This window comes from Lottia gigantea, assembly GCF_000327385.1.
Source record: "Lottia gigantea unplaced genomic scaffold LOTGIsca_28, whole genome shotgun sequence".
Taxonomy (NCBI): domain Eukaryota; kingdom Metazoa; phylum Mollusca; class Gastropoda; family Lottiidae; genus Lottia; species Lottia gigantea.
Genome location: NW_008708898.1, coordinates 895,746 through 912,590, shown reverse-complemented (window position 1 = coordinate 912,590; position 16,845 = coordinate 895,746). Strand labels below are relative to the sequence as shown.

The 16,845-nt window shown below is 33.0% G+C and overlaps 1 protein-coding gene across 1 annotated transcript; it reads left to right on the top strand.

Annotated features, from left to right (window-relative positions):
• Nucleotides 1–3,705: 3,705 nt before the first annotated feature.
• Nucleotides 3,706–12,956, top strand: LOTGIDRAFT_161214 (hypothetical protein; the record flags this gene model as incomplete). The annotated part of the gene is made up of 5 exons (XM_009056549.1): nt 3,706–3,769; nt 5,645–5,716; nt 8,325–8,375; nt 11,486–11,536; nt 12,814–12,956. The coding sequence occupies 5 exons, from the start codon at nt 3,706–3,708 to the stop codon at nt 12,954–12,956; spliced, it is 381 nt and encodes a 126-aa protein (XP_009054797.1).
• Between the last annotated feature and the right edge of the window lie 3,889 nt (nt 12,957–16,845).

Sequence of the window (16,845 nt, the reverse complement as noted above, 5' to 3'; positions counted from 1 at the left end):
TTTTTTTTAACTGCACCGATGGATGTCTATAGGTGTTTTGTCTTGTCTTACCATCGGTACTAGCATATAGCAACTTCATATAAAAGTATTATGTTGTGATTTAACCGAGAACATCTATGTCTTGCCAACTCCAGATGTAGTTGTGCAGGCATTCTCTGCCACTATCATGCAGGTCAGAGGAACTGAACGTTAAGTCATTCGGATTAGACAACACAGCCTCTTTGCGCAAAAAGTTGTGCACGGTTAAGATCCTTCGAAGGGTTTTTTTTTCTATGAAATTTGAAGTCTGGAACAAATATCTAAGAAATTATTCATCCTCGTTTCCATGTTTATTGGTACCTATTGTTGTGCAGTAAACTTCTTTAATCAAACTGTGATTCTAAGGGAAAAATAACTAATCTATACATCCACCGGAAGTAAGACAAATTTGCAATTATTTACCCCTTTTCCTGTTATTAGGCCTCTGTCAGTATTCTAATCGAGACATTGAACGAAATTCTGAAACCCTGAAATAATTATATCAGTTATGAATCAGTTGTACGAATTCTTAAATCCATTGGCTTCTGGACTCTGACCGACCCCCCTCTTTTGATAATCTAATATCACGAGAATTGGCATGATTGCAAACACGTCTACCTTCTGCCTTTATCATATTTCCATAATCATGGGTCGTAAAATATGAATACTCAAATTCTGTTGACATTATCAACGTTTTTGTGACATAACATGATACAAACTCCACTGTCAACGACAAAAAAAAAACTATTGGTATTTTAGCGTAGATTATTAGAGACTGAGATGAGATTTGAGTCTCTAATTACAAGATGTGTCCATTATTAAGTCTGCTTAACAATAACAGGTCTACTCTGAAAATTACAAGTATTCCATGAACATCCTTCATAGGAAAATTAATATTATCTTTCAAATGTTAATGTGCTTACAAATCAAACTATACACGTCAAAATCTATTTGATTTAACGTTTCAAATGTTAACATTCTTTTTGGACTACAGTCATTTGTTCAATAAATTCACACGCCACATTTCACGAAAAGCTTAAAAACATAAGTTCTTGTCATTTTGTGTTTTTATTTTATTGTATAAATGATTTTCAACGGAAATAAATCTTAACTTTTTCAACTTCGTGAATATTTGATTACTTCAAAGAACAGGAACTAGTTTAAGAGATATGAATTCAATGGGAGATTAAAAACAAAACAGAAATTTTTCATTCTTTAAGCACGGTCAAAGATGGCACGAAAGGATGTTCTATTCATTTTACCTATTCACCAACTACAGTGTAAACATTGCTATTGGATATGTGATACGTCATCCAAATTTTTGCAGCAAAAATTGAGTCCATTTTCAATACTTGAAGCGAAACAAAACATTTCGATAAATAGAAACAGCATAAAGCAAGTTAAAACAATATACATTTTTATATGACTCAAAAAAGATTGTAATTTTAAGAGCTTTGAGTATCATCGAAAAGAAATATTTAATGCTGAAGAATCTACACAAAATGTTGGTGCGCAACAATCACAAACCAACTACAATTTTTTTTTATCAGTAGCCTAGTTCATATGTTTAATGTTCATGATTGCAGTTTGAATTTTTTTCTAGGCATATGACATACAAAAGAAGCAGACGATCTTGGACTTGTCATTAATATCAAACTATAAGAGCGTGAACAATAGTAAGAACTCTAGCTTTTCAGACAGCAAAATATTATCCAATCAGAATTCTAGAAATTACATAGGTACGAGATAAGAAAATTGTGTACTTGCTCCCTACATGAACAACTGTGCAGTATAAAACCCAACCACCCTATATCCTAAAATCTTGGGATTTCGTCTTAATTAAAGCAACATGCCCTTCTATCACCAACCTTCCCCTCTTTGGCATTTTGTAAAGTGCTAAGCTCTGTTTCATAACTTCAAAAGCAATAGAAGACAGGATTGTAAAATCATCTGAGCATCATATCAGAACACACGGTGTTAGAATTTGTAAGTCCTTTAGGTGTACCAAATCTACAAGACACAAACGTTCGTTAATTGAGCACAATCAACCTAGATAATTTACCATTTCCTTTTTATCCATAAGTCTTCTTAGAATATTCTCGATTCGTGCCAACACATAGAATTGACTTCATTAAATGTTTGTATATTTAGTTGTCGCTACAAGATGTTAATTCAAACCTCCATCAGACGGTGATGACACTATTCCCGCCATTTTTAAGCCATCGGCACGCTATGCATGTCAATCACACAAATTTCAATTTAAACTGAGCGTCCATTCTATACGGGTCAGTGAAACGTCATTGACAGATACAAGACGTTTAAAAGGAGGTCACTGTTGATTGTTGAATATGTAACTTGCTTGTCGTCTGTCTGTCCTCGTTACTCTAGATTCAATGGACTGATTATTCTGATTTAATCTGAAATTTGAAATTAGTGGGAATGTCCTCGGAATCAAAATTTGCCCAAAAAAAAAAGAATCTCACGAACGAAGAGCAGAGAATCTTCAATTATATATAAACCATATGTTACGATTTTATTGAGAAGAAATATAGAGTATGTAAAAATCATGAAGAGTTAAGCTTCTGTAATCTCGTTACTATATATCCTTATTATTTTATATAATCACATTGGATGATGAATGCAGTGTGAGTGATAAGTGGGTATTCTTTCTATAAGGCTTATGAATTGATCGACTCTTAACTATCGTTAAACGTGGACGTAAAACTCCATTCATTTCATTTTCATTTCTATCGTTAAACGTGTAGTTTCGCAATTTCTAGATACGCCTTAAGACTTTGCTCAGTATTTTAGCCAATTTGAGTCTGTACAGCTAATTTCATATTCATTACAAAATTATGAAAAAATAACATCATTTCGCTTCGAGATTATTAAATATTAACAATCAGCTAGAAAAAGAAAATGTCCCTTTGAAATGCAAGAAGTTTAAACAGGAAGTAATGACTGCCTCAATTATTTAAGTGAGTCGAAATAACTTCACCGAGTAGAACTATGTAAGGTCACATCCCCAAAATGTTCTACTAATTTACAAATATTAGCTTCAAATGTACCATTAGTAGAAAATCATCGTCTGGAAACGTTTTAAAATGGCATTAGTCACGAGCGATTCTCTTGAAAGTTTATTTCAAACTGAAGTCGTATGGTCGGTCATGCCGATGGTTGTTGGATCATTGTCTACCTAGAAGAGGGTTTCTTATGTAAATTTAACATTCTGTTAACATTCTTGGAGTGGATATGTTTGACACTATATCTGACTGATACCCGATTGAATGTTTGAACGGCGATTTCGATCTCTGTCATTTTCATTGCACCTTTTCGGCGTCTTGTTGCTCGATTAGGACAATAAACCGACAATAAGATTGTTTATCAATATGAAATAAAAAAAAAATGATGCAGAAATAACAAAGATCAACTTGGAAAGGTTCTTGTTGTGATTTCTGAACAAAATTCTTCAAATCAATCGGTTCACGTTTTGTTCACGTTTTGTGATTGTGATAAAATTTCAAAATGAAAATATGACTTCCCGAAGTACAGTGTACAATGAACTTATTCCAATGACGTGAGTAAGTGGGAAATAAAAACAGCCGCTGATATACCTTCGAGACAAAGATTTGTCATGACAAGAAACCTTCTAATAATTGTCTCATTTACTTATTAATCAAAAGCTACATGCAGGCATCTTTCAGTTATGAAGGAATACTTAAAACATCGTTTAGCAGTGTTTTACCCTTAGGTATAACTTTCATTATTATAAGATAACTACCTTCGATGAAATTTAAATGCGTCACATCCTCCCTTCCAGTTCAAATAGTTCGTTCCTACTCCTATATTCTCCTACAAAGCGTTCCGAGCTAAAGTTATACGTGTCAGTATTCTGATAATCAGGCCATTTTATGAGCTAATCGATAATAGTGTTCACAGCTCATCGTCGAAATTTGGGCCTTCAAATCAATGAATGTCCAGAATTGTCAGCGTTTGAAAGTCTCGTCTTTTCTTGAGATACTGTCATATATAGAAAAGACATCTATAGAAATAGGTAAAGAAATTCCTAGTTTGAGATATTTTTGAAGGAATTTTGCGATTTTCGTACATTTCTAGTGCTTCTGTCTATTAACATATATTTAAGACTCAAAAAAAAAATTCCGACAGAACAGTTTGAAGGACTTTAATATCATCAAGGTTTAATTTACCTTGAATATAATCTTATCTGTCCGTTTTCATTTTTCTTCTGTTTCTAGATGCAAGAGTGAAATTTCTGTATAGCTCAAATCACACTATTAAATCTTCTTGACATATGTTTGCTTAATACAGTGTGTTCGATTGAAGTGTTTCATTACATTTTTCTCTTTTTCTGTCAATAAAGATTCGCATTCTTTTATTAAAAATAGAAATTAAATTGCATTTTAAACTTTTTGTTCATTCGAGATTGACTCATTATTGGAAATTTTTCATGAAAAATCATATGTTTTCTTTACTAAACGAAAACAAATTTAACAGTTCAAACCAATGTAGAGATTTGTCACAAATTTCCATGCAGATATTTTCAAAAAATTAATACTTGCTCAATGGCTGCATTTCTGCGAAAGTATTTCTAACAGTGCTTGTAACCCCTGAAATACATGTCTTGAAATGGTCCCAATAGTTGTTGTTTGATTGGTTACAAGGATATATTTTGGACATTATCTTCTGTTAAAAGTTTTGGAACTATATTTTCTCAAATTTAAACAGAAAATACTTAATAGATTTTGATGACAACCTAGTCTATGATTACATCTATCGAGAAGACATAAAGAGTAGCTTATAATTTGTGAAAAGTACGTTTTTAAAAGCTCGATTAATCTACATCCTGACTTCGCGTTTAGTAACAGATCTAAACCGGAAGTCAACAAGCTTAAATCTAAATAGTGCAGATCAACACCGGAATTTCCTTAACTTAAGTCGAATAACAGATCTTTACAGGAAGTTTAGTTTATCGAGATATATACGCTGTATTTTGAGAATCTCGAAGACATTATGCCAAGATTTATGCAAATATTTTCGTTAATTTTGATCCTTGTTTTAAAAGTTTGATGTTCAAAATGCTGCCGATTGTCCCGCAAAATCTTTCTCTAACTTTTACAGAGCTTCTCTCATTGTATAATAGTGACTTTCTTCTCTCAATGCAATTGTCAACTTTATTCGTATACTATTAAGGCCCATACTCTGCATCTGCCCCGGATTATGTTAACCAAAATGTTCAACACCAAGGTCCTAATACTCTATTATAAAGTGTGATTACTGTGAAGGAACTCACTTTTATGAAGTTGTGTCATTTTTTAGCGTGGTTAGTCACGAACAAAATCGCTAAAACGTAGTCCAAATTCTATATAGGAAAGCTGCTTATTTTAATAAAGCTGCATAAGTGTATATTTTAAAGCTAGTAGAAGCCAAATTCTCTATTTCCACATTTTGAAGCTTGAAAATTTGATATTGCACGTTCTCGACCATTCACAATCGAGCCCGTGATCGCTTTCAGTGAAAACTATGTAACTTTGTAACGTAACGTGTATTTAATATTAACCAATTAACGCCGATGTTTATATATTTATGTTTCTTATCTCTATTTCAGGTTTATCATTTGCACGTTCTTTATCACCATTAGACGATAACTATTGGCTGGATAACCTCGACAAAAGAAATTGTAAGTTTGTTATTAGATTGTGATATAATTAGTGAGTTTATAATAGTTTATTGATGTAACAACTGTGATTTTAGTTACTGGTTTCCGGGTTACAAACGCAGTTTGAAGTCACGTTTTACTGAAAGATATAATGTCCAAACATTCCACTTGGAATTTCAAATAGCCAGTATATAACTTGTACTCGATGTACTTATCGTGTATCCATTGGGATATTCAATGGGAATATATTGTTCTGTAATTTATTTTCCTCTGATAAAGCTGATATCGAAAATTGATTCTTCCCATTCGCCAGATGAGAGGACTCAATTTCAGTTATGCGTACCACCTTTCATAACTGAAATCCGACATCTGGTTCTACAACATCTACAGGAAAATTCCTTAAGAGTTATGTTCAAAGACCCTGATTTTTTTCAACTTAATTGATTCTGGAAAAAAGGGTAGAGCTATATATATATGCACGATATGACACTTTTAACATTTATCTCCTATAAATAAAATATTAGTCTACGTCAAACTGTATGACTTGATGCTTTGATCAATCTGTGAAAAGAAAATTTTTAAGATAATATTTGCCAAGATTTAGCGATAACCACTTATCTCAAACAAAAGATCTTGAAGACGGGGAGCTACCTTTAGTATATTACCGTGTATAATTTATTTATAAGATTGATTTGTTCATCCAAGTCTGTTCAGATTTAATAGATATAGAGTTGGTTTATTGTCAGGAGACCAATCCCATATCATTTTACAATCATTAACCGAAAGGACAAGCATCAAAAGGTACGAAACGGCTCCTGGGATTCCATCAAGCGTGATATTCGGCATGAAATGTTCATAGAGATCTATCGTGATTAGATAAATAATGAAGTTATCACTTGAAACGAGTAAAAGGTTATATTTTTCAAAAGCAGTTGTCTCAGACAAGAAAAGTATCTTCAGTTTATTATTCCATTCAACATTATTAACTGTGGTGAAAGATTATTCCATTCAACATTATTAACTGTGGTGAAAGATCTGAGGGTATCACTTTGCCAAGCGTTTGACTTTCTGCACTAGCAGATAAATGATCCTTTATCAAAAAGATGGAAAATCAAATTCAAGTCTTTTTACTTCCGTATTATATCGGTGGTGTAAAATTCCGAATTCCCGAACTGTCCGAATTGTTCATACGAATCGAATATTTTCTAAAAGACGTCTTGGTAGCTATCCTCGAGGTCCTTCTTTAAAATTTAAATAATGTAAGGGCGGTATCCCGTATTAGAATAAACTGCGTGATTCTATTACAATATATATCACAAAACTTTGTCTTTCGTTGTTTTGACTTTTTTCATGGAAGACAACACTGTCAATGTCAGTTACCAAAGAGAATCACAGAGAAGAATCAAGTCTTTGATTTCGAATCTTTTTACATAGTCAGAACCCTGTTGTCTTTTACTAGCTTCTAACAGACGCGCAATCGGGATGGTAGGAGGCGTAAGGATAACCACACTGGACTGATCAGGGAGCACTTGGATTTTCAATGATTAATAGAATTAAAAATCTCGTCCAAACCATGGCAAAATCAAGAGTAAAAATATTATAGTAATAGACTCCGCCAAAGAGAGGTACCATCAGGTTTTTCGAAAAGCGTAAGCATGGTCTGCTTCGCGCGCGACACCCGCCACTACTATATAGATCAACATCATGAGATACAACCAGATCAATATGCCTAAACATACAAATAGCATCTGGCAGAATGTTAGAGAATCTAAACTAACGCTTATTTAGTCTTACCAGAGAAATTTGCTGAATCGCGGTTGCCAAAAGCTGAAATTGGATCTGAACTCGTAATCTGCTATACAATCTAGTTGACCGTTGCTAGTAGTCGATCAATCAGCATTTCGCTCTGAGACAGGTCCGATGGGATGCTTAGAATCGCAAGTCGCCTTGAGCCCGCCTGAAAGGTTTCGAACTAATTTGGTCAAATAGAATTGCGCTTTAAATCATTCGTATAGTATTTTTATAATGTTTTCTCAGATGACAGTCTGGAGCAAACATGCCTTAAAATAAAACACAAGTGAAAGACCGCCTATGGTTAATTCTGTGATATAGTTATAAATGGATTATACATTTTACAAAACTGCATTCATGTTTATTTCTGTGACTAAATGACGTCAAGATTAATATGTTTCGGGACTTTTCCAGTCATATGCCTGTTTTGGGTTTTGACAGTTTCAGTAATTATTGTAAAAAAGCCATTCTGAGGAAGGGTCATCAAATCCAATATTACTCAAAATTAAGGAAGATCATGATCCCATCATGAGATCACAAGTGTTGCAAGTAAATTTATATACATAACCAATCCACGAGATAGAAAATACGAGGTGTTAACACTGTTCTTCAAAACGAAGTGATTTTGGACAGTTGGCAAAACACTGGGGTTTCTTTTGTGTTGGGTGATGATACAGTAGGAGATTGACGTGACATAACAGATTATTAGGCATCCTCCACTCCCTAAAATATTGGCTTCTAGGCTAGTAATTCAGCCCTATCAGAGTCGTCTGAAAACAGAAGATCGTTTACCTATAATTTTAACATTTTACTCACTTCAATAATTTTCTATTTTCAGCTTGGTGGAGTAAAAAATCTGTAGACGATTTTAATAATATATCACAGCAAGGTAAGTTCATCAACGAATCTAATTATCTCTTTAGACAGAGTTGCTTAATCTGTAACGCTCACATCTGTCTCATCCTCTTCCGCCTCCTCTTTTACTTTGATACACTACAAATCTTTCATCATTTAGTATTGTATTATCAAACGTGTTAAAAATCTCTTTTTTGTCATTTTTGTCATTTTGTGCTACAACCACGTCACAACTTCGTCTTGTAATACATCTTATTTATTAGTTATCAGTGGTAAAACATATCATAACTTGTCATGTAAAACCTTTTATTAATTGTGAGTGATAAACCATATCAGAACTACTCTTGTAAAACCTTTTATTTGTTGTGAGTGGTAAACCATATCATAACTTGTCATGTAAAACCTTTTATTAATTGTGAGTGATAAACCATATCAGAACTGCTCTTGTAAAACCTTTAAGTAGTCGTGAATGGAAAACCATAACATAACTTGACTTGTAAAACCTCTTCCATTTTGGTTATTTTCTACAACCATGTCAAAAATTGTATTTGAAAACTTCTTCAATGTGGTTGTTCACTGTTTAATCGTATAAACTCATTCCATTTATTTCATAAACACTAGTCTTGTTTGATGGTTCACTGTAAACCAGTCCATAACAATTAAAACTCCTTCCTTCCTGTTTTGTTTCTTTCCATTTGGTAAACGGCTTTCGAGGGCGTTTTGTGGTAAAATGTATAATACCCCCTCCCCATCCCAAACACACACACTCACGTGTTCATTCCAACCAAGTAAATCAGAATAGAATATTTCTGTATCGAATTTTACATTGGATTTGAAACGATTTTAATAGGAACTTTACTGAAATAATTGTTGTAAACAAGATTATACAAGGGATAATCCGCCAGAAAGAAACGGTGATAACAAATCCTTCCCTAATCTTCCACCGTGTTTTATCGTCTTTCTAAGTCATCTCGTATCTATCACAAGCAATAGACTTGAAAATTGAAAATAAGTTCAAAAATAATTTCAAAGCAAGGACTAAAATAGATTAATGATCCTATAGACAAACAGATTTTCAACAATTTTTAATGAATGGAATGGAATGCTCTGTTCAGTAAACGTTTTAAATCACTCTATTCCAGACAATTATACTTCATAACGTTGCATTAATTAATGTATATTAATTCAATGATAATTAAAAGTTATTTCAAGTTATTAAAATGCATAATTAGAAGTTAAAATTAAAAATAAACTAATGAAGCATTTCAAATTAAGCATATTGTGTTTAATTGAATTACAATATTTAATTAGTTGTGTTTTAGACGTTTTCAATTTAATATATCGATGATAACTTTAAAAATTGCAGATAATTGCTTTAAAGAAAAATCATTAAATCTTAATTAAGAAAATCAAAAACTTATTTCGGGCCAGTCTGAGACGCATTTAACCCATAATTTCTTAATATTGATCCGTAGATACATAATGCATGAATAATGTATATATTAGACTAAAATATTTTGGGATTTTGCTATTTAAAAAAGTATAAGGTTTTAACAGTTGACCTTCACTTGAAGTTAATTGGGGATTTCAGTTTTGATCTGAAATTGATTGGGGTATTGAAGATGTCAACGAGAGATACCTTTTTTTTCTGTTTCTTTAGATTGGCTTTGTCAATTTCACCAAATGCACTTTACATGCATGCAGATTTTTATTATAGGCCAGTCACATTTGGGAAATTAGAAAATAACCCGATCATCTAAGAGATAAAAAAGATTTAACATTCTCTTAATGATTTCAGGAATACCCAGATGCAACATTTGGCAAAGTACAGATAACTCATTGTCTTTATTTTAAATGCCATGTTTATCTTCAAATTGTCAATTTATTTTTAATAACGTTAGGTCTTATAAGTTTATCGATAGACCGATGTAGAATTTTTACGGCCTGATCGACACAAATTGGTCATGTAAACTTGTCTATTAGTCTGAATCATTCCCACTCTAGTTCGAAAGATTGCGACCATCAGTTATGAAATAGATTAGGTTAGTAGGGTTAAAGGTTTACAATTTCCATTGTCGTTGCGATAATGTGCTTGAACTTAAACTTTTAAAAATCTAGTTCATCAAAATATTGTTTCCGAACGTGATATTGTATCATAATAGCCTTCTCGAATCTTTATTTTATTCCCATATAACTCAACACTACTTTTTGGAATTGTGTCTGGTGTATTACTCTTTGAGGATGTTTCATTGAGAAATAAAAATACGAACGCATTTATATTCTGATATTTTAGGCGATGCTTTATGTGGTTCATTCGAAAGGATTTCTGGTCTTTTTCGCAGGTTAATCTCATTCAAATATAAAGAAGTTACAAGGTTCAATAAACAGGTCCATTGCCTGCCTTCTATCACAGATTCTCAAATTTTTCTTCGGGTATGCTCCATTGCTAATAATCACTCTGACTCCCACACAAACACGTCTACCTTCTTTCTGCTTGATAAGGTACTAAATTATAACCAAAATTGTATATACTCAAGTACTTAATCGTCAAGTAATTTGTATACACTCAATGAAATGACACGCTTAACTCGGCATCTGAATTAATGTAAAAGTACTGTAAAAGTACATGTCTATCTACCAGCATTCTTGCTGACCATGTAGGACAGAAAAAAATAAAGACATACTTCTGTTCTTAAATGGGTTAATCAAAACTAACAATGACATGCAGTATACATTGAGGAAACTTTGACAGAATACATTGTTTGGTATATAGTGGCTTACAGGTCTTTGTGAAACCCTTTCATCTGAAATGGATAAAACAAGGATATAAGATAACAATCTTTCAGCGATTCCTTAAAAGAACGTTCAATTTTATAGATTACCTGTATTTTAATGTTTGCTCACTTCTTATGAAATTTACAACAATTAAAAGATCAAATACAACTTTGACGAAATCAACATAAAAGGCTGATATTTTGTAATTGTGGAATAATAAGTATGATTCAACGACTCACTAATAAAAGGTCAGACTTAGGTCTGTGTAACCCTACAACTGCCACGGTTGTGTTTGTAAGGTATTGTGTATTGTGTACCTATTTACCTTGATTCGTTGCTTAAAGACAATATTTCATTTTTTACCTTCAGGTGATACAATAGAAGACAATCAAAGGGAAGATAGTTCGGCAAGCCTATACAGTAAGTCTATATCTTTGTCAATCAGCAAAACATAATGCCCAGAAAAGAGCCATGGGCGAATTTCAGATGTTCAAGCCCTTGGGATAGTTATTTGGTCATTAGCATGAGTTTGGAATATAATTATTATCCCTCCAAGCAACACGAGGTTTGACGTCAATGTGTTAGATCTGGTGTCACTTATTGCAGACAACACTATTTCAACGGCTTGTACTTTTGAAAGAAATGTTTCGGATGTTGGGGTACTCTCATAAGTATGGGAGCTAGGTTTAGGTGTCCGACACAAAGTGTTCAACTTCTGTAAGTGGGCGTCTGAATATAATGCAGATCTATATGATTATAATTGTGTTTGCGTCAGCATGTTACTCTCTTTCTGTCCATAATCTGTTCAACACTGACATTTGACATTTCGTCTAATATTCAAGGCAGTTAGAGTCGTGAAACATTTTTGAATTTTTGTCAAATGGAGATCTATTGTTATTTGCTTTTGCAAATTGTCATTGATATAGTATGAAATTGTACAAATAAATTCATTCAAAATGTTAATCGGCAATTCTTACAAGTTAGCACAAGCATTGGAATAAAGCAGGTACAGAAGAATCTCTAATTGCTTTTAATGATTTTTAAATGTAATACATTAAGACGTAAAACACTTCTCATATACATTAATTTGTATTATTTGTAGATTGTAGAAAAACACAATCGGTATAAATGCTTATTATTTAAAAACATGCTCAGAACAAAAGAAAATAATGAGGTGCTCAAAACCATTAACAGTCTTGGAATGCTAAACGTGGTTATAAAAGCTGAACTTTTTTATTTTATCTTTTAACCTTTTAACCGCATTTATTGAGTTAAGGTAATTGTGCAAAGCAAACGAAAGAGCCATATTATACCGTGCTAGCAACCTGTCTTCTCGAGAAAATTCAAAACATAATTACAGAGGTTTCCGTTATGAGCAAGTAGAACCCTTTACACACTTTATCGGGTTTTTTTTCGACCACCTTCATGTGCAGAATTGTAAGATGTTCATCGTTAAGCATTAGATTGTATTTTTCTTGTTCTTTTAACAGTGTTTTGATGGGTTGTCTTGAATTTGAAAGAAAGGCACGCTTTGGGCCAATCTTTGCTTCAATGCAATTTAAGAATATCGTGAGATCATCGATGACAACAGAAGTAATATGTCGGAAAAACACGAAACTGAACATTTAGATCTGTATTTCAACCAGATTATTTTTAGAGTAATATATTTGTAACCTATGACAATCATTCTATTTCAGGTTGTTACGTGGAAAACTGTGTGCCTGATTTTATAGCATGTTCTAAAACGAGTTCAAGCAAGTCGGAGTTCAAAACCTGCAAGATCCAACATAGAGTGTGTTCCAGGCAATGCTGGACAATATCGCGTCCTGATCGGTTGTAAAAACTTGGTCAATGTGTTATGATTTAGCTTGTGTGACACCTACGATCCGTCGGCGACATGTCGTTGTGACATTTCATCGGCAGCGCAACAGATGCGACCATGTCGCCGATATATCGACGTTGTCATATATGCCTGGGTCAACACGTTCTTATAAAAGTTCCAAGCTTAATCATTATGTTTAAAAAAAATGTTTGTGTAAATCGTATCATTTCAACACAAAGGCCCTTCATTACATCTATTAGTGTTTCTGTTTATTGTTCTATTTTCTCGATATTTTTGACGTTTTAAGTCATGTTATAGAGTTCTTGTTCTAATATGAAATAAATGGCATGATATAAAAAAAATACAGTTCTCCGTTTAAGGCTTTAAAAAACTCTTTAACTAAGACGAATGAATGAAACATGTTACAGTATGTTTTTTGTCATTATTTTTGTTTGACAAGCGGTGCCTGTGTCAGACTACCATTGAATTCGAAAGAGTAATATGCTCTAAGTACCTGAATTTCTTCTATGGTTAATAAAACTTACCATACATGATACAAAAAAACAATGAAACGTTTTGTTCTTGTATGTCGCATAAAACCAAACTTTTAACTTTGGTTTTGATTTTAATTGGTTTCATATATATTATGATGCCCTCTATAAAGAAAAGGCTCAGACTACTGAGAACTAAGTAAGAAACAGATGAACACTATCAGATTGGAATGCCAAAGATTATGGATGCTTTCAGTAAAGCATGAGAAAATATATCAAAGAATATCACTACGACTGTATACTCAATTGGAAGTTAAGCTTAAGTAAAAAGATAACCATACGAATGTCGATCGTCGTATTATGTTTGAACAAGGAATTAAAAATGCGAGAAACAGAGTTGTTTATTTGTGAATCGAAGGTTGAAATATGATTTATTTAAAGGCTTATTTTGCTCATTGATGAGGGAGTCTTACAACAATCTGTGTACATTTCATATTTTATCCTTGATTTAGAATTATATTTTTGCTGTCAATGATCTATACTTATCTTCTATGTATTAGCATTTGATTATATTGTATTTGTTTACTGCTGGCCAATTTTTAATCACATCTTAAACCAGACTTAGGTAGCAAGGGGTAAATTGAGGGGATGTTTCGTCATATTGTTGCCATCGTTTAGTTTTCTTTAAAGTGATTTCTTTTGATTGATTATTTTGTCTGAAAAAAAATATGGTGTTAAATTATTTCATTGAAGAAATAAATGATATGTTATCACAATTCCAACACGTCTCTTAGTATGTTTTGGTTGCGAATCGGGTTGTCGAAATAGGCCTATACATCTTTTGGATTAGGATATAGCGTTATTGGACCCATACAATCAAGGAGGTTTCTAACATTTTTTATGTTGTGTTCTTGGCTAATATGGCTTCCATTTGCACTTATTTCATTTCCATCAGACATCTAAGGTTCCTATAATTACAGCGAAACTTAACTGACAGTTTTTGCGATAAGACGCCTTGAAACGCTTAGTTTAAAAGGAAATTATTTCTACCTGTGTTCCGCGATAGACATAGTAGAAAACCTCTTTACAATCCCTGGTTTGGAGATGAGATGTTGTTCGTTATATGGTGCGGGATTATCCAAACAGTAGAAAGTAGAAAAGGCGAATATTTGATACGGACACGTTTCTTGTATTCTGTTTTCTACTGTATTGATACCCGATACCCTTTCTAACTTACACAACAATGGAAATCCACGATTACTGTTCTCCGCTCCCATTAAGGAAAATACACCGTAACAGTCTATGACACTCGGGACTAGATAATTGTGCCATCCGTTTTCAACGTCATTCCAAATGAACTACTGATTGAGGATACAATCTGCACGACAGAGGGGGAACTGAGATAAAAAGCCAGAAGATACATTGTATAAGATATATTGTCTCGATCTATGCGAGAAGAAAGTCCCAGGTGAAAAAAATAAAATTCGTAAAGACTGTTCTGTATAGCAGTCAAGCATTTATATCTATATCCATATTAATATACTCTAAGGCTTTTCAGCAAGATGAGGTGCCAACTCACCAAATGCTGCGTAGCTGAGACAAAAGCTAATTTGACTTCAAGTTAAAATGACACCTGAGTATTATTTAGGATAAAACCTACAAACTTTGATGTAGATTGGTACCGCAACTTAATAGTGAATATACATTGTTTAAATATGAAGGGTCTTTCTATTTCATGTTTTTTTTTAATATTACCAGCATCAGAAGATTGGGAATGGTTACAATAGATTTTCGTCTGGCACCCACTTAATTCGTGGGTGTTTGTTCAAATTAAACATGTCATACCAAAATAAAATGAATTATCAAGTTCTCTTTTCAAACGATAGTATCTTAAAATAAGATAAATAGGGTAATAAATGAGGTCTTTCTACGAATAAAAAGGACGGAAATGGTCCAGTTTTTTTAGGTTATATGTGTCAATGTGCTTGTTAACCGGTTAAGTGAATGACAGTGCTAACAAAATCAGTGAACAAAATAATCAAGTTTAGACCACTTGCTTCATGTACTTTGTAATATAAAAACAAACGCTGCCAAGTGGAAAATAGGGAAACGATAGCTGTAACAATAAAGAAAATAAATAGAATTTTGACATCGATTTGTCTCTTTCCATCGGCTGACCAGAGAAGAGACGAGGTTGACGGGTTAAAGCCATTCATTTCATCAGCACTTCATCTCACGCAACGTTAACACGATAAACTCTTGGTGCAAATCGAATTTAAAGCTGGATTTGTGAACCAAATTATTTAATCTACTGCTTCGATCAAAGGCTTGATATAGAAATGTCATTGAACATATAGATGTTTTACAGCGATAAAACTCAACTGATTTTGTCGAAAGATGTTTTAAATCTGATCAACTTTTTACTGTTAGTTTCTTGTCTCTTCCAGAGTGTAATACATTTCAAGCAATTTGTGGTTTTTTTCATTCGAAAGCTAGTTTTATCCAATGCCATGAATGGTTAACGGAGAAAGTACTTTGCACTTTGAAGGAGATGTGCCTGCAATCATTTGATTTATATCAATGATTTAGTTTTAATTTGAAACACATAGGAACGTCTCTGGAAAGGATTGAATTTTGTTTTTGATTTTTGGAGAAACAAGGAGAGAAAGCAATTATGACTGTATAGTTTATAAACTTGGCATTATTTAAATAGATTCGATGCAATCTTGTATTATCAGCTGATAGATCTTATTTCAGCAAACGGTTTTTTGGTTTTTTATGTATATTATAGACCATTGGGAGACGGGACTTCCGGTTCTGGCAGACATTTTCCCTAAAATGCCAGTCTAATCACAGGCCCTTGAAGTTCTGTCAATATTAATCAAATATGGGCAATGTGGTTTCAAATGGCAACAAGTCCAATATTGACATTAATAATAGACTCTAAATATTGGACTCTTGGTCACTTGCCAAGTAAATGTGACCTGTTATATAAATGTATTCACCAGAGACATGGCTTCGAATAGTATGTGAACACTAGTTATAATATATATACGATAATGTGGGACAAAGCATCGATCTGAGATTTATTCTTCAATCATATTTAGGGAAATGCCAACTGGGTTAAATCAGTCCAGAGTATTCATGCCAATTTAAGAAATAATGCACTAAATGTTCTTGATATACAACACTTAATTTATTAATTTGATACAGCCAAGGAAAGAATAATTATAGCTCGGTAAATACTGCCATCATTATCTCTCTAGTTGCCAACAAATTTAGCAATAAAAAATGTATGTAAATCACAAAACCCCACTGGCTATGAATATTGTTGTTATGTAAGTCGATTCTAGATACTTGAAATAAGCGAAAACGAAAAAACTGACTTGTAAGCATATGTATTCAAATTTTAATCC